At 43.3% G+C, this 25,876-nt stretch overlaps 1 protein-coding gene across 1 annotated transcript; it reads left to right on the forward strand.

The window, feature by feature from the left end:
- The first annotated feature begins 7,150 nt into the window (after window positions 1-7,150).
- Window positions 7,151-25,470, forward strand: lamb3 (laminin subunit beta 3). The gene is made up of 22 exons (XM_026169161.2): window positions 7,151-7,308; window positions 7,988-8,142; window positions 11,778-11,892; window positions 14,491-14,564; window positions 14,688-14,879; window positions 15,257-15,320; window positions 15,421-15,614; window positions 16,282-16,402; window positions 17,132-17,320; window positions 17,420-17,575; window positions 17,810-18,003; window positions 18,613-18,709; window positions 19,828-20,188; window positions 20,291-20,439; window positions 20,548-20,759; window positions 20,997-21,203; window positions 21,311-21,455; window positions 21,620-21,827; window positions 22,116-22,257; window positions 22,343-22,519; window positions 23,878-24,037; window positions 24,384-25,470. Exons 1-22 carry the CDS (start codon window positions 7,284-7,286, stop codon window positions 24,521-24,523), a joined length of 3,477 nt encoding a protein of 1,158 aa, XP_026024946.2. The 5' UTR covers window positions 7,151-7,283; the 3' UTR covers window positions 24,524-25,470.
- Window positions 25,471-25,876: the final 406 nt, after the last annotated feature.

A 25,876-nucleotide genomic window follows, 5' to 3' on the forward strand; every position in this document is an offset into this window, starting at 1 on the left:
GCTTCCTGGAGTTCACCTGGCGTCAGTGGTGAATCCAGTGCCATTGCTTGACTGTCTAGTAATTTTGGAAGAGTTACGTTGTCAAGGAACAGATCAATTTCATTTTTAGATGGGTTTATTTGTGGTGAGTATAAAGTTTCATAGAAGTCCCTAAAAATGTTGTTTATTCTTCCAGGATCATATGTTGTGTTCCCCGATAAATCTTTAGCAGCACATATAGTTGTTTTTTCTTTATTTATTTTTAGCTGGTTAGCTAGAAATCGACCTGATTTGTTACTGTGTTCAAAATTCTGCAAGCGAAGTCTTTGTATAAGGAATTGTGTTTTTTTATTAATAGTTTCATTTAATTCTAGTTTTGTCTTGCATATTTTGTTCAATGTTTCCTGATCTTGGTCGCACGCGTAGGCTTCTTCTAGTGATTTGATGTTTTTTTCTAATTCCTGAATATTTTTGTTTTCTTTTTTCTTTTTATGTGATGAGAAAGAAATTATTTTACCTCTCATCACAGCTTTCCCTGCTTCCCATAGAACAGAAGCAGATATTCCGGGAGTGTCATTATAGTCTAAATATGAAGTCCACTCTTTTTTAAAATATTTAATAAAGTCTTCATCTTTAAGTAGCGATATATTAAATCTCCAGTTTTTACTTGGCGTAGTATTATTCTTGTGCATTAGTGTTAAAGATACAGGAGCATGATCGCTGACAGCTATAGGATGAATCTCAGTGTCTGAAATGTCACACAGCAGTGAGCTGCTGACCAATAAAAATAATCCAGACGAGAGTAAGAGTGATGAACATGCGAGAAAAAAGTATATTCCTTACTGGTGGGGTGAAGGGAGCGCCATGCATCGCAAAGACCAAAGTCGCTCATATACTGTTTGATCATATTTGTGGACTGCCAATTACGCTGAGTTCCTGTTGTGTTGAGCCTATCCATGTCTTCATTTAGTCCAAGGTTGAGGTCACCGCCAAGAATGAGTGTGCAATCAAGGTGTTCAGAGAGTGCACTAAAAAATCCGTGGAAGAATGAGGGATCATCAACATTTGGACCATATATACTAACAATACATAGTTTTTTGTTCAATATTGATAGTTTAATAATTAGAAATCTACCCTCTGGATCTATAACTGTATCGAGTACTGTAAAATTAACATTTTTATGTATTAAGATTGCTACTCCCCGTTGTCTAGAATTATAACAGGCTGCAAACACGTTAGGAAACTCAGGTGTTTTAAGTTCGTTTAAACCTGTGACAGGTTTATGAGTTTCTTGTAATAAAACAACATCTGCCTGTAGTTTTTTAAGCTGGTTAAATATCTTTAACCTCTTTCCTCTGGTGCCAGCTCCATTTACATTCCATGTGACAAACCTCAGCATGCCCATAATTGTGTGTGTATGTTTAATGATGTATGCTGGGTGTTTCGTTTAGACAGGTGGAGAGAGTGTGGAAACATCACTTGTTTGTAAATAGAAAGAGAAAAAGAAGTGTGGTGAGAGGCTCCATAAGTCTGACTATGTGTGTGAATATTCACTAATATGAACAAGCGTGGCTTGCTTATGTGTCCTGCAAGTCTGTGCGTGCTGTGAGGCTGTTGTGAATGTGCTGCCGTTGAGCTGATGTGTTTGCGTGATCGTGGTGTGAAAATATGGAGAAATAGAGGGTGTTGTTTGTAGGTGAGTGGGGAAGTAGGTGATCACAGCAGTGAAAGACAAGAGAAAGAAAGAAACCACATGAACTGTGAGCAACACCAAAAAAAAGAAACGAAACGGAAACATTCCAATTAAAGCAATGACGGAGGGTGACGGTGTTACAGTGGGGCAAAAAAGTATTTAGTCAGCCACCGATTGTGCAAGTTCCCCCACCTAAAATGATGACAGAGGTCAGTAATTTGCACCAGAGGTACACTTCAACTGTGAGAGACAGAATGTGGAAAAAAAATCCATGAATCCACATGGTAGGATTTGTAAAGAATTTATTGGTAAATCAGGGTGGAAAATAAGTATTTGGTCAATAACAAAAATACAACTCAATACTTTGTAACATAACCTTTGTTGGCAATAACAGAGGTCAAACGTTTGCTATAGGTCTTTACCAGGTTTGCACACACAGTAGCTGGTATTTTGGCCCATTCCTCCATGCAGATCTTCTCGAGAGCAGTGATGTTTTGGGGCTGTCGCCGAGCAACACGGACTTTCAACTCCCGCCACAGATTTTCTATGGGGTTGAGGTCTGGAGACTGGCTAGGCCACTCCAGGACTTTCAAATGCTTCTTACGGAGCCACTCCTTTGTTGCCCGGGCGGTGTGTTTTGGATCATTGTCATGTTGGAAGACCCAGCCTCGTTTCATCTTCAAAGTTCTCACTGATGGAAGGAGGTTTTGGCTCAAAATCTCACGATACATGGCCCCATTCATTCTGTCCTTAACACGGATCAGTCGTCCTGTCCCCTTGGCAGAAAAACAGCCCCATAGCATGGTGTTTCCACCCCCATGCTTCACAGTAGGTATGGTGTTCTTGGGATGCAACTCAGTATTCTTCTTCCTCCAAACACGACGAGTTGAATTTATACCAAAAAGTTCTACTTTGGTTTCATCTGACCACATGACATTCTCCCAATCCTCTGCTGTATCATCCATGTGCTCTCTGGCAAACTTCAGACGGGCCTGGACATGCACTGGCTTCAGCAGCGGAACACGTCTGGCACTGCGGGATTTGATTCCCTGCCGTTGTAGTGTGTTACTGATGGTGACCTTTGTTACTTTGGTCCCAGCTCTCTGCAGGTCATTCACCAGGTCCCCCCGTGTGGTTCTGGGATCTTTGCTCACCGTTCTCATGATCATTTTGACCCCACGGGATGAGATCTTGCGTGGAGCCCCAGATCGAGGGAGATTATCAGTGGTCTTGTACGTCTTCCATTTTCTGATGATTGCTCCCACAGTTGATTTTTTCACACCAAGCTGCTTGCCTATTGTAGATTCACTCTTCCCAGTCTGGTGCAGGTCTACAATACTTTTCCTGGTGTCCTTCGAAAGCTCTTTGGTCTTGGCCATGGCGGAGTTTGGAGTCTGACTGTTTGAGGCTGTGGACAGGTGTCTTTTATACAGATGATGAGTTCAAACAGGTGCCATTCATACAGGTAACGAGTGGGGGACAGAAAAACTTCTTACAGAAGACGTTACAGGTCTGTGAGAGCCAGAGATTTTCCATGTTTGAGGTGACCAAATACTTATTTTCCACCCTAATTTACGAATAAATTCTTTACAAATCCTACCATGTGGATTCATGGATTTTTTTTTCACATTCTGTCTCTCACAGTTGAAGTGTACCTCTGGTGCAAATTACTGACCTCTGTCATCATTTTAAGTGGGGGAACTTGCACAATCGGTGGCTGACTAAATACTTTTTTGCCCCACTGTATATCTGCTATGACATCATATTGATATTACTAGGTTAAACCCATGTTAAAGGAGAGAGTGTGAATGAATAAGAAAAGAGTGTAGCGGGTTCTTATCTGGAGTAGAGATGGACCGATCCGATATTACGTATCGGTATCGGTCCGATACTGACCTAAATTACTGGATCGGATATCGGAGAAAAATAAAAAATGTAATCCGATCCATTAAATATCACGAAAGCACCTCACAAAACTTGCAACACGCCGTAACTCACCTCAGAACGTTAGCACGTCGGAGCAGTATGCATCACCTGATAGAGCGGCTGTGGCATGCGGGACCTGTCGGTGGTCTGGATAGCATTTGGAGCTTCGCTAGCAACCCGGCATTTCATCTCCGACAAAGTTATCCCCGAGAGAAGTAATGCAAGTGTGTAAGTCCATCTCTGAATGTTTGTAAAGCATTCCTGCGTTAAGCTTAACGAGCGACTGCCTCTCGCTCTCCGGCTGCTACTTCAATCATGAAACTGCTAATGATCAGCTGATCGGCTTTTCTGTCGCGAGTCCATCTCTCTAGTTTGCTTTTGGCCCACTTTGCACCAGAAAGAGGAAACCAGCGGCTGAACAACAGCAGCACGTTTAAGCTTGATCAGCTGTTGTTAGAATGTATTTAATATTATTTTCTACTCGAGGATCTTTTTCTACAGCTGACACTGGTAACTGTGCAGGGGCGGATCTAGAAAAGTTTAGCCAGGGGGGCCGATAGGGCATTAACAGGGAAAAGGGGGCACAAAGACATACTTTTCTTTCTTATTCTCATTTAAAATGTCGAGCTTTTAATAAATAATTATCTGACACCCAAAGTTTTAATTTGATGTAAAATGAATAGAAGTCCATTACTGTATATAGTAACTGTTAAGTCTAATATACCCTAGTAAGCTATAGTACTTTTTACTTTGGGAAGGTACCATCTGTGCAGTCTGCAATTTTGTTGAAGAAAGATGTTGAATCTATTTAATATTTCTTGAAAAATAATTGATTTCTGTGTATTTTTTTTCACACTGCATCAAATTAAGGTTGATTACGTCGATTAAGCATCATGAGGTGGAGCGTGAGGGGTGGTTCCCTATTTTTTATTTATTTCCGTCCACGTAGAGCCGGTCCACGGCGATGACAGCACGGGAGCCTTTCTGGATGAAGCTACGTCGAACTGGGAACAGGACCTTGCGTCGTTCCAGGATCTCTTTGGGGAACTGGTCGTTCATGCTGAAGTCCGTTCCTTTCAGCTCTCTGCCGCGACTCTTCACCTGCTCCTTCTGTTTGAATTGACCAAATTTGGCCACAATAGGCCGTGGTCTCCTGGTCCGCGACCTCACGCCCCCCAAGCGATGTACTCTATCGAAGTCGATGTTCTTTACGGTGTCCTCCGGCAGCTTCAGGTGGATTTTGATGAAGCTTTTCACCGTTGCCTCTGCGTCCTCTCCGGCAGTTTCTGGAATACCAGAAAACACAAGATTATCTCTCATGCTACGGGCTTGTAGATCGATAACGGACTCTTATTTTTTTATTTTCAATGTTTAGCTGGGTCACGTTATCGGTGAGAGATTTGACCGACTCCCGTAGCGTGGCATTTTCAGCGGCAAGCGTTTCCACCTGCTGCTGGCTGAATTCCAGGGATTCTCTCAGAGATTTAAATTCCCGGTGTAAAATCTCCACCAGGGACAGCCTCGCATCGAAACTGGACAATCGCTTGTCGATTGACTCCAGGATGTCTGCGATGTCTTTGCCGGCAGGCGATGTTGTACCGGGGGAGTCTGCCGGGCGACATCTCTTCGATGACGGCGTCTCAATTTTGGCGGGGAAGATGCACTCTGGGCCTTCTTCATGACTAAATCTTGAAAACAGCGGTCGATGTAATCTTGGAGAGCGTCTAAACTCTCCCCGTTGTCCTCCAGGGTGTTAGAGATGATAGAACAGATGTTGTTAGTTATATGACAATTGATTAGTATATTTGGTAATACTGAAGCTTGGAAAACCTTTGTTAAACTCTATGCTACCATTCGCTTTTTTTCCGCCAAATCTCCGGCGTCTGACGTCACCTACAACATGGGTCGCTTACCTTTCTCGTCACTCTCGCTTACCTTACTCCGCCCTGCCGCCCTTACCTCACTCCTCCGCCCTTACCTTTTATAAGTATTTATAAAATAAGTTTTATAAATACTTATTTTCAATTAAAATATGAAATAAGTATTTATAAAACCTCTACTAACATCTAAATGCTTTTCTAAATACAAATAACATGTTATATATGAATCTATTATTTAAGAATAAAAATGTGTATATGCAGTTATAAATAACATATTAAGGAAGCACTTATCTTACTGGTGTTTAGGAGTGTGCCATTATTTTGACAGTTCTGAGCCTCTGGACACCTGTGGTGTCAGTGTTACCTGTTTAATGTAAATACGTTTTATTACAGTATTGTTAATCAAAGGTCGGCACACCGTCTTTTTACACTGAAGTGTACGGGAACTAAATGTGTTAGATGCCACCACAAGAACAGCTTAAACATCACAAAAGTGTTGTGCAGTTTACATCACAGTGTCGGTTACACTGCTTCTTGCCACATGTAGCTCGTTTTGGAAATGCCCTTATGGGTCTGGAGGGCAGTCCTCCGCTCCAGACTGACATTGTTGTCTGGATTGGAGGACTTGTTGAAACATCTTGCTGTAACTAAGGCTGGGATTGATGTCGATATAAAACCTTCTGGTTACCAACAAAAGAACCATAGCAACTGTCCAGGCATGACGACGCTTGTCAGAAGTGTGCGTTTGTGATTTCTCAGAAAACACACCCTGCAGTTAGCATTAGTCAGTGTGTCTGAGGCTATGAAGAAAAGCACACAGTGTATGTTCACCTGGCCTCAGGCTATTGTTTCTTTCTACACAGTGATGATTCAGAGGACAGCAGTTAACACACAGCCATGCAAACGCTGCTTAGGATGGTAACCCTACTGCACAAGCTGTCAGGCTACACAGAGGAGAACTGACCGAATGACTGCAAGCTGCCATGTCCATACCCTGTCCTGGTACTTTAGTCATCATCGCCCTTCACTCAAGCCTACATGTTTACACCCAGAAATGAGAACTAAACACAAAGTAGCAGAGGCAGCTGAATTAACTTGTAGATATTAAATTAAATGGCCTGCATTTGTATAGCGCTTTACTCAGTCCCTTAGGACTGACCCAAAGCGCTTCACACTACATCCACCCATTCACACACCCATTCACACACTGGTGATGGCAGCTACATTGTAGCCACAGGCGCCCTGGGGCGCACTGACAGAGGCGAGGCTGCCGGACACTGGCGCCACCGGGCCCTCTGACCACCACCAGCAACTTAATTAAAAACCAAACTGTTGGAAAACTGAAATGCGGGTAATGGAGTCTGAACAATGATTGGTTTTAATGTTTCATCCTTTCAGCTCCAGTAGCTGCACAAACTTTACAAACAAAGAATGCATTTGCTACTTTTAGCTTTCACCTGAAGTCAGTTTTATTTATTACTTGATAATTAATAAATATGAATTATTATTATTAATAATAGTGTACAAATTAAATGAAAATGAGTAATGACTACTTTCATTGAGTGTGTGTCTGGCTCTGTGAGTGTGTGTGCTGATTCATGAGTGGAGGGAGTGGTGGTGCAGGGCGTGACTCTGACACACGCTGTGTCACACTATCCAGGTGAGAAATGGTTTTTAAGGCAGCAACACGAAGCAGTGCACACCTTTCCACAGCACAGCTGAACTCCCAGCACAGCAGCCTTCTGTATTTGTTTGCCGACAGCTGCTCCTATTTCTTCTGGACGTTTTAACAGGAGGAACACAACATGAGAATACTTTTACTACTGGCTGGTGAGATTTCCCATTTTCACTGCTGCTTTATTGCTATTATATTTATTGAGTTTGTGATGTTAGTTTGAGTTTTGCACGCCACATGTTAGCATTCCTAAACACCCTGAAATAGATAGCCTGCAGCTTTTTTATTTACTAGCTAAAGAGATGGAAGTAAGCTGCAGCAGTGAACGGTTCGATGGAGATGTTCACGCTGCTGCATGACAGTCTGTCTCTGAAATATGTGATGTTAGACATGTTGGTATCTGTCATGAAATCCTGTGAGAAGATACAAACACAGCCTATAACTACTGTGTAGAGCTGCAGTACATCTTTAAGAATAACCAGGTTAATGTGGAGATGCATTTATAATTTTACCTATTCTAAGTAAACCTTAATCAAACATCAATGTGCTTCATGTACGTGGTTTCATCTGACCAGCACACAGCTTTGGGTTGTTTCGTCCCTTAGAATTACCTTTGGCCTGAAAATAGACAGTACGACAGCTGCAGACCTCTCTGTTACTGCTTCAAAAGCAGCATGACACTCATTTAACAGTTTTATTGTAGGTTACTCTGTCTTTTAGATGTATTTTGAACAGCAGTTAATAATAAAGGAAGAAGTTTTTGAGAGCCTCAGAAAGCTTAGAGTTAGGTGTGTTGTATTCATACCTGTACACATTCTGCCCTCCTCCTGACAGCCTCAGCCATACTGTCACACGCCCAAAATGACTGCTCATGGGGGGCATGCTACCCACCCACAGATGACTTGCTCCATGGCAGGGCTCACCAACTTCAGGCTTCATCTACCTGTGGCCTCACTGGCTCAGAGGTCTTCTGTACCCCGTACCAACAGGTAAGAGCGTGCTTTCCTGTTTTATCTCTGTGAGCAAATGGAAAGTTTGGAAACTTATATCACCCTTTAACAAACAAGTGAGAACTTCCAGGCATATCTCTGCAGCTAAAGGGTTCTCCAGTTTAAGAGCGTTTCAGGTAAAATATCCAAAAATTCAGCTTTAGTTTTTGATTTAGAGAAAACAAAGATCGCACAGAAGAAGCAGCCGCTTCAATTCAACAATGTCATATGTGACATTATCGGATTGACAGAACAAAAGTGGAAACTCAAAGTGTCTCTGGCAGGGAACAGACATGTACACAAACTAAACCAGTGCAAACCAGAACTGCTGACTGATAGAAGAGGTCACAGACAGGAGGACAAATGAGATTCATGTGCAACCAGTGATGGGAGGGAAAGACAATAGCAACTGATCCAAAAACACAAAAACAGGAAGTAAAACCAAGTGAAAGACACAAAGTAAGAAAAAGAAAAGACAACACAGAGCGTGGGGATAAGGCAGCACAGGACACTGGCACTACAAACACAAAGATGAGAAAATATATACAAATAAACATAGAGACTTAGGATGTGTTGATGTTACTTTATCTTCATAGATCACAGTATGGGCAACGTTGGATTAGCCTCAGGGAGCTAATAACTGTCTTAGGCGTGGTCCTCTGTTCATCCATTTAAATGTATCCTTGTACTTCAGCGTTCACACAAAGACGCACACATGACGATGAAAGCCTTCGGCATCATCAGAGGAAACAAGTCCGATCTAGCCAGGAATGCCACTTTACTGCTGGAGGTGTCAAATGTTGTATCTAATGAAAAAGAGCTGCAGAAAAAGTGTCGAAGCTGAAGGTGCTCGAAGTAAGCAAAACTCTGTTCACTAAAAGAAGCAAATCCAGAATAAACATGCAAGTCCCCAAATTTAGCCCCGTAGACCAGGTGTAATCTAATGAAGGATGAGAAAAACTATGGTTTGTGAAAAGCCCGGCAGAGGGTGGACTGGAGTGTAAGACAAGGTGGAAGAGTGAAGAGGTGAGCACAGTGTGGCATTCAAAGACAGCGTATGAGCCGAAGTCGCTTCCATAACCAGCCATCAAAGAGGGAACTCTTCATATCCAACTCAATAATTCAGGCTCCTCATATTTGTTGCCCCAAAATACAAGAGATTAGGTAACCCTGGGCCTCTGTAAGGCTCAGCGGCACAGGAGGCTTCTTGTTCCAAATAACATCCTAAATAAGAAAAAAAGCGAGAAGAAGCAACATCAGGATAATTTAAACACATATGAAAAGCATGGAAACACATGAAGAGGGAACTGAAAAGATTAGAACAGACCAATGTTCAAAGACATATTTATTTATACATATTTACAAGAGCCATCTTTGCCTCATAAACGTGCCCCCAGACAATTGTAAAGCTGCCAGCAGAGTCCCAGGCTGTTTTAATGTGAATTAAGGGAATATTTCTATGAATAGGGGCAGCAGCATCTTTAAATTTGCTGGATAAGGAGGAAAGACACTTCCCAACCCATCTTAGACATACTGTCTACTTCTCCAAGACAGTTTCCTGCAAATAAATGATATGTGCATGAAGTATTAACACTGACATTCCTGCTCCCATATGTCCATCTTAAGTTTGCCAGTGAACATCTAAATGATGCTGTAGTCAGATGAAACCAAACTCAAGATGTGCTAAGAAAAACCCACTATGTCCACAGTCAAGCATAGAGGTGGAAACATGTGTTGGGGCTGTTTTTATGCTAATGGTAGAGAACAATGTCACTGGAGATGAGGTCGTGGATGAGTTCTCCAGTGACAATGACCCAAAACATCTGACCAAGGACACTAACAAGTGGCTAAGGAAGAAGAACATTATAGTTATTGTAATAAGATAAGATAAGATAACCTTTATTAGTCCCACACGTGGGAAATTTGTTTTGTCACAGCAGGAAGTGGACAGTGCAAAAGTTATGAGGCAAAAATTAGAATACAATAAGAATAAATACAGTACACAGCTGTACAGAATAGAATAAAATAAAATACTATATACAGTAGAATAAAATAGAATAAATATACAATAAGATAAAAATAGAATACAAATACAAATACTATATACAACGGAGTAAAAATACAACGATGACAGAAAGGATTATTGCACTTAGTATTGTTGCATATGTATGGATGTGTGTGCTTGATCAGTTAAAGTCTTTATTATGGAGTCTGACAGCAGTGGGGAGGAAAGACCTGTGAAATCTCTCCGTCCCACACCGTGGGTGCCGCAGTCTCCCACTGAAGGAGCTGCTCAGTGCTGTCACAGTCTGCTGCATGGGGTGGGAGACGTTGTCCATCAGGGATGACAGCTTAGCCGCCGTTCTCCTGTCACTCACCACCTCCACTGGGTCCAGAGGGCATCCTAGAACAGAGCTGGCCCTTTGGATCACCCTGTTCAGTCTCTTCCTGTCCCCAGCAGAGATGCTGCCGCCCCAGCAGACCACGCCATAAAAGATAGCAGAAGCCACAACAGAGTCATAGAATTTCTTCAGGAGTGGGCCCTCCACTCCAAACGACCTGAGTCTCCGCAGCAGGTACAGCCTGCTCTGCCCTTTCCTGTAGAGGGCGTCTGAGTTATGAGTCCAGTCCAGTCTATTGTTCAGATGAACACCAAGGTACCTGTAGCTGTCCACAGCCTCAATGTCCATACCCTGGATGTTCAGTGGTTGCAGTGGAGAATGCTTGTGCCTGCGGAAGTCTACCACCAGTTCCTTGGTTTTACTGGCGTTGATCTGGAGGTAGTTCATAATATAAGGACCCAGTACACTCAGCGTTGCAGATTAGTGAATGTTTATTAGCACGGTGCTCTCCAGCCTTCTCCTGACTGCTTGCACTGCACGCTGTTCGCTCTCCTCCCTCTGTCCTCCCAGCGTGCTGCTTAAATCGAGAAGGCAGCATTAGAGTGCTGACTGCCAGCTGTGTCAGCCAGTCTCCCCTGGCACCGCCCCCTGATCCCACGGTCCCATAGCCAATCTCCAGACCTCGCGTCTATATAAAATCTTTAGAGGGAGTTGAACCTTCATTTGCCAAGCAGCAGCCAAGCGGCCTCTAAAGAAAAGATTCAGAGAGTTTCTGTAAAGGGACACCATCCCTCCTGTGTTAATAAATACTGACTGCTGAAATCAGTGGTGCGAGCTGTCAGTGAGAAAATGTTCAGCTATAAACAGTACATTCACAGTTTTTCATAAACTGCACATGTCAGCACTGTAAAAAATCCCAATACTCAATATTAAATAACATGTACAGTTTGCAAACCAATGCAACTGGATTTTGTTTGTTTTTTACAAAGTCCAGCATTCTTTGGATATATGGCTGGTTCTACAGATGACTGAGGATTTACTTCAATATAGTGAATAAACTGTGTTTACCAAGCTTTTACTCGGGCAAAGGTTCAGTGCTAGAACTATTAGAAATTCACTGGTACCTGCTCAGTGACCCAGCTCATGTGGCACAGCAGAGAATTCAGAGGCCAGTCCCTGGTCTCGAGTTCAGGGTCAGCTCAGTGGCACACTGTCCTTACATCACACATTACACTGAATCTCTTGTGGGAAAACAAAAGGTTTATTTATGTCTTTGTGTTTTTATTCTTTCAGAGGAAGATGAAATGTTGTCCGTGTGACTCCAGGAACCCAAACAGTCAGCTGGCCCACAGTGTCCAGGATGTTGTGTCCACCTCAGGGCCAGACAGATGGTGGCAGTCTAAGAAAGGTGGGGGGTGAAAGCAAGCAATCATAAAGAAGGACTCATGCATAATACAACTAATACACTATACTGACAAAAGTACTAATCTGCCTTCACATGCGTGTGAACTTGAGTGTTGGCCCATTCTTAATAAATAGGCCAGTGAAGATCCTCTGCACCAACCTAGCTCGCTCGTGTCTTTATGAGCAGTCATGATGGCAAAGGAACCGGCCATCCCCGAAGTGTTCCCTCAAAGTTGGGAGCATTGCCAGACGCAGAAGCGTGATTTGTCACTCCAGAGAACACTTCCACTGGTGGCGTGCTTGACACCACTGCATCCGACACTTTCTATGGTGCTCAGTGATGTCAGGCTTGGATGCAACTGCTCAGCCATGGAAACCACTCCACTCTCTATGCTCTCTTGAGCTAATGTGAAGGCTACGTGAAGTTTGGGGGTCTGTAGCAATTGACTCTGCAGCAATTTGGCAACCTCTGTGCACTATACTCCTCATGATTCACTCACCCCACTCTGTGATTTTACGTGGTCTACACTGAGTGGTAATATAAGAGAAACTTTGACACAAACTCAACCACAAACAGTTGAGTGTGGAAAGGAAATTTCAGGTGTGGACTTGTTCTACAAGTAGCATACATCCCGGTATCATGCTGGAATTCACTGAGCTCCTGAACGCAACCCATTAATTCACAAATGTTTGTAGAGTGATCTCCATTACTAAGGGCTTGATTGCATCTTGATTGCCACTTCCATGACCAACGTGCACCTTGTGGCCGTCGAAGTGATTGAAACACTTGAACATCAGGTGGCTGTAGTTGGCTGTTGCTCAGGAGATACTCTACTAACTGCTCATCTACTAATCGGAGGGTTGGTGGTTCCATCCCTGGCTGCTCCAGTCTGCGTGCCAAATAAACTTGGGCAAGATACCAAGTACACCAAGCTGCTCCTTAATGCATCTATAGACAGAAGCCGTTCAGAAAAGGGTTACTCCTGGTAGGCTTTAATCAGGCTCCACCAGAGCACTTTGCTGTCAGACTGCAGACTTACTCGTGGTTACCAGGTTATTTATGAATCGAATGGGAGACAGACCCCACAGCTTTCAGGCCTGTATTCTTTGGAAGCAGTGACCAGTTCACTTACTGTGTGTTTTTAGACCGCTTTGCAGTTAATCATTAGATAACAGTGTGTTCTTCTACAGTGTGTTTTTTGTCCTACCTCCTTCTGTTTAACCTCAGTGGGTCATGGCTGGTTGTTAACTCCTTTTTAACAGTTTCTTTCTGTTAAAACACTGTTACCATGTGTTTGCTCATAGGGGGTCATCTTGGTGCTATAGAGTTAAAGTGCATTATATTTGAATTGAAAACTATGTCCCCTATGAAGCCTATTGCAGTTGCTATTGACTGGCAGGGCCCATGATCCCTATACAGGACCCAAAACACTTCGGGGCATTCCAGTTCATACCCTGTCAAGTGCCCACCCGTCTCCACCTCTCCCCCTGGATATCCAATCACATAAGATCCACCAATATTTAGCCACACCCTATCATCCAGTAATATAGTGTACGCTGTTAAGTGCAGGAGGATTGCCAGGATTTATACATGGGGGAAACCAAACAACCTCTGGCGAAGAGGATGGCAGAACACAGCAGAGCCACCTCGTCAGGCCAGGACTCTGCAGTCTATTTACACCTACAGGCCAGTGGACACTCTTTCAATGATGAGGATGTAACATCCTGGACAGGGAGGAACGCTGGTTTGAGGGCGGAGTCAAGGAGGCCATTTACGTGAAAAGGGAAAGACCATCTCTGAATGGAGGAGTGGCCTAACGGTACATCTGTCACCATCTTACAATGCTGTGATTGCAGCCATTCCCCAACTCTCTGTGAATGGGACTCATGGTTATTGGACTGGTTATTATATGGCGTTTCTCTACTTCATCTAAACACTCAAAGCGCTTTACACAACTTGCCTCATTCACGTTGTTTTTTATGCTCTTTCTGGGTAAGTATCTGTCTAACATTTACATGCTCTGATGGATGCATCGGAGGGTTAAAATCTTGCCCAAGGATATTTGGCATGCAGACTGGAGCAGACTGGGATCGAACCCAAACTTCCAATTGAGTAGGTGGCGTGCTCTACCTCCTGAGCTAAGGGCTGTATGAATGGTACGGCATGTTAATGATAATGAAACTGATCTCACAGCCCATTGTCACTCACTGGTGCTAGTTTCTGTCATTATGCAAATGTACTGTTTATAAGGGTGGGAAACCTGCAGTCAGCTCAGACTGAAGAAGTCACCTGGATGAGTTACAAAACGTTACTCGACCTGAAAACGCTACGTCCAGATGAACAGAATCAACTTTTTTGGAACTCCCTTACCTGGATGATTGAGCATAAAAGGACAAAAAGAGGTGAAAGAAGGTGGGCAGGAAGATGATTGGACGAGAGTAATGATGACAGTATTGGGACTGACAGTGTGGGAAAGCGGTAGTGATGTAAAGAACAGGAAAGCAAACAAAACTCAGGAAAGCAGGGAGACGACTGATTACAGATCTTTGTTATTGAGCTTACACATACGCTACATTACTGCTCTGCTCTCTGTTCCTGCAGAGACGAGTCCAGTTACCCTTCAGCTCAACCTTAACAACCTGTTCCAGCTTGACAATCTGGTGCTCAACTTCAAGGTATGACACAGTCTGTCCTTTCTAGCTTAATGAATGTTCTATGCATCCATGTGATTTGACTCAGAGACTTTTTGTAGAGTGTATGCTACTTTGCTTTATTTTGCTGGGGTTTTTTCTCTGCAGGGTCCTCGTCCCAGTGCCTTGGTCATAGAGAGGACACTGGACAACGGCAAAACATGGCAGCCCGCCCTCTACATGGCAACAAACTGTCAAAAAGCATTTCCCAGCGTACCCACAAGAGTTCCTCTTGCCATGGACCAGACATACTGCTACACACTGCCCCCTACAGACTCAAATCCATATAAAGATCACACAGTAAGGGAGAAATTGCTGTTGCTCCGGAATAATTATTTCACCTTCATGTTTGCCAAATGATGATGTTTCCTCTTCGTTTCTTTTTTATACATTTACATATAAGTACATCCTTAAATACATCATTTTGTCCTGAACAGAAAAAATTCTGTTTCTTATTTTTATTTTTATTCCTTTATATTTAAAATGCATAGGTCTTATTTTTATATTTGATTCATCCTGTATAAATAGACAAATACATAGCATCCCAGACTGTTTGAATCTTTCTGAGTGGGAATGGCATCAACAAAAGGTTTCTAATAAATGTAATGCAGTATTGCAACAATGTAAGATGTTCTATCTGTGTACAGAATTAATATATATGCATTTCACTTCCCCAGATTCAGTACAGTCCTTTAGCTCAATACGCTTACGTCGCCGCTCCCAAAAGCCAAAAGATTGAAGGTAAGTTTTCTAACATCCTTAACAGTTCCATGGATCAACACTGGCCTTTGCATCCAGTTTACATGTGTAGTTCAGTGACTCATAACTATTTTATCTACAGATGTGTCTGGGTTAACAGGGCTGAGGGTGAGATTCACAGAGCTGGGTGATGTGCCTCATCTGCCAGGCAGGAGTCTCAGTAGGTTTTACGCCCTGAAAGAGATGAAGGTGATGGGCAGCTGTATGTGCCATGGACATGCTAACCGATGTCTGCCACAAGGATACAGCAGTAACCTTCTGCCCAGTACTATACAGGTCTGTATGCAGGGCATTTTACCCTTTCATGGTCCCAGGCAGTCATTCGAAAGGTTTACAGTAAGCAAATAAAGTCAGATCACTTTATTTGTTGATCTAATACAGAAGTCCTACTGTAAGCTCCTAATGGTTACTCTGTGTTATGTCAGGATGCCATTGTGGTGTATGATAGAAGCAGGTTCTTTTGCACAGTGAGGACTATATCATCAGCAACACAGCTACAAAACACACATCAGCCAAAATGATTATAGTGGAAAGCCTCTAAAACTATTTTAATATTACAGAGACGTTTTTCTTTAACTGGATGTGCGTCCCTAATTATTCCCTGTGTCACTGGAAATTCTCCCATGCATCCACTTCCTCGACCAGCTATCCAGCTCAGGGACAACCTGACATCCATCACCACGTCTGCAGGGAAAATAAAAAATGTTTCGATGACGCCACACTTTTGGAGACCTTATTTCCTTCTTGTGGTTTTCCTTGGTGTGGTTTTTCATGTGTTATGTGGAGATTGTTTCGTGGTGATGTGTGCATGTAGTGATCATTTAAGTATTCGGGTGTGCTTGTGAAAATAGACTTTTATCGCCGATTATCCGCCATCAGCTTATTCCTAGCGTGACGACATGGTGTTGGTCCAGTTTGTTGATCTGCTCATTGATCTTGGCAGGTGAACGCACAGTGTGACTGCCAGCATAACACAGCAGGTGTGAACTGTGAGCGCTGTGCTGATCTCTACAATGATTTGCCCTGGAGACCTGCAGAGGAAGGCAACACTCATGCCTGCAAACGTAGGACCTGCTACAGACTCTTTAATCTAAAGTGTGTGTGTGTGTGTGTGCGTGTGTGTGTGTGTGTGCGTGTGTGCGTGTGTGTGCGTGTGTGTGTGTGTGTGCGTGTGTGTGTGTGCGTGTGTGCGTGTGTGTGCGTGTGTGTGTGTGTGTGCGTGTGTGTGTGTGCGTGTGTGCGTGTGTGCGTGTGTGTGTGTGTGTGTGTGTGTGTGTGTCTGTGTGTGCGTGTGTGTGTGCGTGTGTGTGTGTGTGTGTGTGCGTGCGTGTGTGCGTGTGTGCGTGTGTGTGTGTGTGCGTGTGTGCGTGTGTGCGTGTGTGTGTGTGTGTGTGTGTGTGTGTGTGTGTCTGTGTGTGCGTGTGTGTGTGCGTGTGTGTGTGTGTGTGTGCGTGCGTGTGTGTGTGTGTGTGTGTGTGTGTGTGTGTTTACATTTTGTGTGACATAAATGATTTCAAAGGATCAAAATACCCAAGTTCCCATCAGGGGAGCAGAGGTCTAAACAGAGAAACCCAGAGCTCTTTCTCCCTGGCTGCATCCTCCCGCTCGATGGAACCTCTCTTGTAATCTCTAGCTGTAATCATTTGTGAGATGTATTTAAAGGTAAATAATAAGAATAGGTGCATACTGGCTCACCACAGACCAAAGCCCAGCTTATGAAAAGTATAGATAAAGTTATTAATCCCTAAATTTCTTCATTTTAATTATCTGGGTATGTTTTGTCTTGTCCTCAGGTTGTGAGTGTAACAACCACGCACAGCGCTGCCGGTTTGACTGGGCGCTGTATGAGGCCAGTGGACAGAGGAGTGGAGGCGTGTGTGAAAATTGTATGCACCACACCACAGGGCCAAAGTGTGACCAGTGCGCTCCAGGATACCAGCCAAACCCCCGCAGTCGAATAGATCGTCCTGATGCCTGCATACGTAAGTGAAATCCCTCCTAACATTTCTGTGTACCACGTTTCTGACTGCAGGTCACACTGAACGTTTGTGGATAAACCGTGTTGATGTCTTTGGCGCCAGGCTGTATCTGCAGTGCCGAGGGGACAGTGAACGGCGGCCGGTGTGATGACAGCACAGGATCCTGTCAATGCAAAGTGAATGTAGAGGGTCCCCGCTGTGACCGCTGCAAGCCAGGATACTACGGTCTGAGCTCCTCCCACCCTCTGGGCTGCACTAGTGAGTCACCTAACACCTACACATTGAAGCTTAGCTTGGTACTGCACCTCAGTAAACATGGAACTCTTTTCTCTTATTGTTATACTTTTACTGAAACTAATTAAAAGCCTGTAAACTTTCACTGATGTTCATATAGTACTTTATATCAATACTGTAATGCAGATGTTAATATTAGTATCATTTCATTTAATGTTTGAAGCATGCAGATCTCCATCAGACTCTGCTCTTTTCTAGAGTGTTCCTGTTCTCCACACGGCTCCCTTTCAGACGTCTGTGATCCGTCGACTGGCCAGTGTCTCTGTCGTCCCCACTTCCACGGCATTACCTGCAACGTGTGTGTGAAAGGCTACTGGAAGCTAAACATGTCAGAAACCTGCAAACCCTGCGGCTGTGATGCCACCAAGTCAACCACTGATTCCTGTGATCAGGTAGGACGCAAAGGCCTTCGGTGAGATCCATCAGCTGCTGTAATGCTGTAGCCTAAGACATAAAATGTGTGTCTCCAGCTCTTTCCATCCAGACCAGTCAAAAGTGTTTGTTTTTAAAGCATTTACAATATAGTTATTAATTGAATTAAAGATTCATTAAATGGTAAGTGGCCTGTATTTGTACAGCGCTTTACTCAGTCCGTAAGGACCCCAAAGCGCTTTACACTACATCCAGTCATCCACCCATTCACACACTGGTGATGGCAGCTACATGTAGCCACAGCTGGGGCGCACTGACGGAGGCGAAAGGTAAATCTATTAATGACCCTGAAATGTCGTCTACAACTGTTTGTTTATGTAGCTAAAAACCGAATTTCCCCAGTCCTGGATGACCGAGAGCCCACAAAGACTAACAATATTATGTTTATCTTCACTCCTGAAAATTACAGTTGAAAAGTTGTTTACACCTGGTGTGACTTAGAAAGTACTGGTGTTGGTATGAGATGTGATTGTAGCGAGGATGCAAATATTCTGTCTTTGTATCATCATCACAGATTATATCGATTTGTCTTCTCTGGAAAATAATGAAATGATCTTGTTCTTGTTCAGCTGACTGGGCAGTGTCAGTGCAGATCAGGCTTTGGAGGCCGAACGTGTACAGAATGCCCTGATAACACATATGGAGACCCTCTGAAAGGCTGCCAGCGTAAGTCCACCACTCGTTCGGGAGTTTTCTTTCAGTTCAGTATCATTGATATAGTGCCAGATCACAACGAGGGTAATGGTAAAAGATTGTAAACTCTGCTGCTTCCCAGCATGGATTAGAGATCATTTATGATTCGCTGCTGGATTTCAAAGTGTGTTCACTTACAAAGATGTGCACAGCCCGTCATTTTTATGGTAGTTGTTGACTTTCAATGATTTCTTTGAACTGTTCTTTTTCCAAGATGAAATGATTGCACATCTTTAATAGCTTTAAAAAATAAGTTCATTCTCAGATCCATGTATGGTCAAAATGATACAAACAGGCTGATAGACTCGTATCTTTTAATATGTGGTGCTGACCGTGTTTTAACTTGACAAGGCAGGACTTTGCTTAGTGATCATGAACTGACCAAGAACAAGAGGAAAGTGTCAGGACTTCATTGAAGACATAATAAGGAGAGTTATAGATCTGCACAACTTAGGGAGGTCTGCTGGACTTATTTCGAAACGACTGCAGATTACATGAGGGGAAATTAGGATGTTCAGTAATAATCCAGGAACCACCAAGCCTCAAGCCTGCTGCGAACTGGAAGCTGCTGGTACATCACTGTCCACAGCAAAGCCACTGAAGCTCTCACCGAAGATGGACTCAAGTTTAACTGGCATTCGTAGCTGCCCACATGAGTCCGGCCAAATGCCTTCTGGAGATACGTTTTTTTGGTCAAATGAGACAAAGATTGAGCTTGTGACTGGTGACAATGACATATGTTTGGAGGGGTGAGACGCTCAAACCAAAGAACACTGAACCAACTGTAATCATACTCTGGGGCTACTTCACTGCCAGTGGCATTGTTAGATTGTACAAAGTAGATAAAAGTCTAAAAGTTATTCAAATTCACCTCAAATCAATAGAATGGTTGAATCTTGGACACGACTTGGTGTTACAGCAGGACAATGAAACACAATCAATCCACCCGAGAAAAAAGTTCAAAGAAATCATTAAAAGCCCAAATTTAAAAAGAATGTGATGTAAGCCCTCTGAGCATGGCTGAATGTCTGCAACCTTTCCATTTTGAAAAACGCTTCGTAACTGATCTGTATGACCATCCTCTGTCTTAGCCTGTGACTGTGATGCCAATGGAACCCTCCCAGGAGTTTGTGACAAGCAGTCGGGAGTCTGTTTGTGCCGACCGGGCGTCTCTGGAGCTCGCTGCGACTCCTGCAGTCGTGACCGCTGCGACTCCTTCCCTGACTGCGAGATGTGTCCCTCCTGCTTCTTCAGCCTAAACGCTCAGCGAAAGAATGTCAGCTTGGTCCTGTTGGAACTTGCTTCCAGATTATCGTCTCAGTCTGGAGGCGGCGCTGACTTTGGGCCCCGCATCAGTTACCTGGAGGCCACTTTGAAAGTCATCCAGAACTCCATGTCCTTCTCACCCATCACTGATACACGTGATGCTCTTTCTAAGCTGAAGGAGCTCAGGTGGGAAACTGCTGACGAACTTAATTCTAGGTTTCACAAATACGAATCACCCTTAAATTCAATCACCTTACACTGTTTTTTCATTGATAATATCATCTCCAGGTACCAGGTTGATAATGACCTTTCACCCCTGACAAAAACTCCTGGTCTGGACTCTGAGCTGGACAAACTGCAGGACCTGCTGGAAAACTTCATGCTGGTGTACAATGCCAAGAAAGATGCCACAAAGAACCCTATCAGTCCCAACACAGGTCAGAAAAGACTAAGCATTCGCTGCAATTCTACAGATGTGACTGATGACTATTTTTGTATCACAACAGCATGAAATCCACTCATGTAGACTTTTCCTGTCTTTGCAGGGGCATTTAACACCATCAGCTACGCCTACGATAACTCGACAGACGCCACCAAAAAAGTTGAGGCCGGGAAAAATACCATAAAGGAATCAACTGGTGTCCGAGAAAAAACTGAGGACATTCAGAGCAAAGTTCAGCCGGCCAACACCAGAGATCTGGATAAACTGAACAACAGCATGGCCTCCCAACCCAACCTCACTCCTGTTGCCAAACAAGTAACTAGTAAACTTCTTGATCTACTGTTTAGCTGAGTTGCAGCATATGAGTAAAACTGAAAGATCATTATCTTAAATAAGCATCCATATGCATATGTGTCATATTTCTCAGTGTGAGCATAATCCAGGCCATTAATCATAATCTTTCTTGTTTGTCCTGAGATGGAGTGAAAGTTCATTTTCTGTCATTCACACTAGTAACCGTCATTGCCCTCCACCTCTAACTCTGTTTTTCAGGTGTGTGGCAGTGTTCACTCCGAGTCCTGCACACCTCTCCAGTGTGAAATTGAAGATTTGTGCACACCAGGGGGAGACGCACCCTGTGAAAAGGGGGGAAAGTGTGTGGGCGCTCTGCCTCTGAGCAAGAAGGCAGACGCTGATGCCAATGATGTGAGGGAAGGACTCAACAAACTCTCTGGGAGGATCACCGATGCTGCAGAGAAGGTAGACACTTATAGCTACATACAAATAATGAGTTTTGTTATTCACACAAGTCATTCTTAATCCGTTTACACATCTCAAGTAGTTATTCAATGTCAATGTGTGCACAGCTGCAGAAAACACAGGAGATAACCAATCAGGTGAGGCAGTCTACAGAGAAGCTGTCCAGTAAGCTGCAGCAGGCCAGAGATAAACTCGAAGACGACCTAAATGAGACACGCAGCGTTGTGAAAGAGCTCAAAGACTTCCTGTCAGGTACGACTGTTTTAGGATTGCAGCATGAGTGGAACCACTTTGAGATGGAGGGTGAAACTTCTTTGGGTGTAACTGATGCTGAGATCAGTCACCCTTTAAACACCACCACAGTGTAAACTCCAGCTCCAGTACTAAACTCTAGCTTTTCCTATTTTGGTGACCAGACCCATCCGCTAACCTGACCCATGTCCAGGAGGTGAGCGACTGGATCCTGAATGCCAAGCTGCCCCCCAGATTGGCAGGGCTTAAAGGGAAGCTGCAGGAGCTGAAGGATCTGACAGCCAACCTACCAGACAGCACAGCGGTGCTGAAGGAAGCTGAGCCACAGTTAGATGCAGCCAAGAAACTGCTACAGGATGCACAGGATGCCAGGTTGATGCTCGCACTGTCAAACTGTTGAATAAGATGCTCCGTTTTTTAAAGAATTATCATCTTTGCTCCCACCGTTTGTACAGACCAAGCTGGAGACCGAACACATGCTTGTACAGCCACGTGAATGTCCCTAATGCAGAACTAACAAAGTCTATGTCTTCATGAACATGAGCATTAGTGCCTTACATTTAATCAGGGATTCGTTTTTCCAGACTGGTTTAATCCAGTCCTTATTTTTTGTCGTTTTTACCCATCAGTCCTTCAAACTAATGGTTTCTGTGCTTGCAGGGACACAGCACTGGGAGTGAAGGCTGATGTTGATGGGCTGCTGGCAGGCTTCACCTCAGTGAGCCCTTCCCTTGCTGAGCTGGAACACAAATTGCAAGACAAAATGAATGTCCTAGAGACCTTGAATAACAACCTTACTAAGGTAGAAAGCGTAGATGAAACAATGGTCTATTTATTACAATAAAAACTGCTTATAGGCTGAGTTTGGATGGGTTTTCTTCATACAGGCCAAAGACCAGCTGGTGCCAGTAGAGAAGGCTCTGGACGATGTAGCAACACTGATAAAGCCAATGAAACCCCAGCTGGAAAAGCTGAGAGACCTGCTGGAGGATGGAGGTCAGCAGGCTGAAGATGCACGGGAAAATGCAGAAAAAGCTGATAAAGAAGCAGCTGCTGGAAATCAGGTAAAAGATCTGCTGTAGCTGCTTTAGACTGACAGACGAGCACTGACTTTAATAAGGAAGAGAGAAGAAGAACCCAGTGTAAGCTTCTATTTGCATTTATCAGTCATCTGTAAACGTGAATATAAATGAATGTAATGAGTGTGCGCACACTTGAAAGCTCATAGTGTGTTTTTGCAGTGCAGACTGGTTCTGGGCTTTGTGGGTCGTTGTTCTTCATGCTGCTGAATAAAGTCGTGGATATCTTCGGTAACAGATTGTCGCTAACATTTAATGAAAATGCTTTCTTCTCAGTATTTGTTTATATTTTTAAAGTTACAAATTTAAATAAAAGTGAAGAATTCACATTTCAGGTAGGCCAGATTAAACTGTAGCTAGGTTTATTTAGCTCCTATTTACACTACACTGCCAAAGTATTTCCTCACCCATCCAGGTCATTGAATTCAGGTCTTCCAATTACTTCTACTTCTGTGTATATAATGAAGCATCACATATGCAGACTGCTTCTACCAACATTTCTGAAGGCATGGGTCGCTTTAAGAGGCTGAGTGAATTCCAGCGTGTTACTGGGATACGATGTCACCTGTGCAACCAGTCCAGATGTGAAATTTCCTCACTGCTAAATATTCCAAATGTTAGTGGTATTTAAAAAACGGAAGCGACTGACAGGAACTCAAGCATGAAGTGGTAGGCCCTGTAGAATCACAGAGTGAGCAGCAGAGGCTGAAGCACATAGGACTCCAAGCTTCATGTGACCGTGAGATTAGCTCATGAACAGTCCACAGGGAGTTTCACAGACTGGGTTTCTATGGCTGAGCAGCTGCAGCCTAGACTGACATCACCCAGCACAATGCAAAGCGTTGGATGCAGTGGTGTCAAGCGCGAGGCTACAAAGGCTTTAAAGCAGGGTTTGGTGACTGCCAGAGGAGTTCTGTGCCAAGTGTAAAGTTTGGGGGAATTATTGTGTAGCATTGTCTTTCAGGAGTTGTGTTCTCCCCTTAATTCTAGTGGAAGGACTTCTTCCTGCTTCAGCGTGCCGATGCATTTCGGACTATTTTGTGAGAACACTTGGGAGATGGTCTGTGCACCAGAGCTCAAAGCAAGGTCCATGAACACAAGCATGAGTGAGTTTGGTGCAGAAAGAGGAAAACTCACACTATGAGTTTTCTTGTGCAACCTCAGTGTTTGACCTCACTAATGTGCTTCTGGAAGAATGGTCAACATTCCCATAAACACTCCTGAACCTTGTGGAAAGTCTTCCTATAAGACTTGAAGCAAAGGTTTGGCAACATCATATTAAACGCTGTGGATTAAGACTAAGAAGGCCACAACTGAGTGCCATATTATGTGTGTACTTGTAGAACCTGTTGACTCTGGAGAAGCACCTTGACCATCTTAAAGAGAAAGCTGTTCCCGGGACAGATGGTGAGACGGAGCCAGCGGGGGATCGACTGAACAAACTGCAGCAGGATGCAGGAGCTCTGGCTAACATAACCCAAAACATGCTGCAGGCTCTAGACGGTAATTTAACCAACATTTCCACTAAAAGAAAAAAATTCACTCAATGCATCCTCAGTTCATTGGGGAAAGTAGGACATTTAGTCATAAAGCATAAAGTGTTGATTGTGAGGTTAGTAAGAAAGTTTTCATATCAACAGTTCAGTTGAATTTTTACAGGTAACTTTGTTGTTGCGTGCTGCTACCATGAGCTAACCCCCGCTGACTTGGTGGTCTAATATTATGCTTCTGTGGACATTCTGTGTGGCGCTCTGTAATGACTAAATATATCAGAAATCCAGTTGTACGGTCCTGACACAGACAGTGTGTGCCACTCCCTGTAATGCTCCTGGTGTTTGTTTTCTTCTAGGAAAAGCCGACTCCATCCAAAGACTGCAGGACGAGATAGTTCAGAAATCAACAAATCTTGAACAGCTCGATGTCGAGCTTAAAAGACTTCTGACACAACTCCGTAAAAAAGCTGACGATCTCAGTACCTGCCAGGGCTGAGCTCACATGTAGCAGTGCAGTTAGTATGTAACTGTAATATAACACTGTCTGAGGAATTACAACCATTTTATACATACTCTCTATTTTAAAGACTCAAAAGTAATTGGACAGTTGACTGACAGGCAGTTTCATTGCTGCACGTGACATGTTGCTCATTAAAAAGCTGAAAGATTTGATCCCAAATGATAAATTTATATTTAGTGGCTGTTCACAAGAACTAGGAGCTCCGAGATAAGTAAGTAGAGGCTGTCATTAAAAATAAATCAGACAGACAGATTAGAAACAATAAAACTCAAATTTAAAATTTTGTGAGTTTACGTTTTAGACAATGTAATTCCTGCACAGGTGAATAACAGCATGACAGACTTTGATTATCTGAAATACCCTGTGGTGGTGTACAGACGCAGTATTCATAGGTATAAGTATGAATATGCAGTATAACAACTCTCACTGTACCTTCTACTGCTCGTCGTGCTTGGAGACCAAAGTTACTTCAGCATGTACAGGTTACTCAGACCTGCGCTGTACCAGCTGCCTTTGAATGAGAAACATACGACAAGCTTTAATGGAAATGAATTTCAGCTTCATGAACACCAAAGCTGATGTTTTTGGTCCTATTTGAATGAAACCTTACCTGTATTTGTGCCAGTCACATCTCTCATGGTCTCTAGACTCATATTGCTGCCTGTATATTTATCACTAATCTGCAATCTGTTTCAACGTTTCATGTTCACAGCAACACTGCATTTTTCCAAAGTGGATAAAGGCTGAATGTTCCCTTCTTTACCGATTTGAATCTGTTGTTCATGCATAACAGGCAGGAACACAACCGGTTTAGTGAGAAAATGGTTGTTTGCTTGTTTTAAATGGCTGTATTTAATTGTTTCTATAATTTAAAAAACTGCATTTCACTACATTTGTGGAATAAAATCTATTCTTTATATCAACTTGTGTCATTTTATGAGTTCAGTTTTTTTTAACAAGAGCAGTTGGGAAACATCAGGATAACGTGTACGACATGTACGTGTAACATTGTAGTGACAGATAAAGGCTCATCATCATCAGTACTGCAGTATCAGTGAATTCAACTCAAAATGTAATTTAAGCTCATTAAAAATGCCCTCCAGCGTAACTGACAGTAGACAAAATCATTAATGCAAGTTTAAGACAATAACCTGGACACGTTTCGAATCAAATTGATAATAACAGAGCGATGCTGGACACAAGCAGCTGTGTTAGTGTGACGCCCTGCATATTTGACGCATTGCAATAAACTTCTGTTCTTACTGAATCTGTAACATTGCCTTGATCTGCCTACATCATTTTTTAAATAGTTTATGTTGTTAAATGAGT

The sequence above is a fragment of the Astatotilapia calliptera genome, chromosome 5, assembly GCF_964374335.1.
Source record: "Astatotilapia calliptera chromosome 5, fAstCal68.1, whole genome shotgun sequence".
Taxonomy (NCBI): Eukaryota; Metazoa; Chordata; class Actinopteri; order Cichliformes; family Cichlidae; genus Astatotilapia; species Astatotilapia calliptera.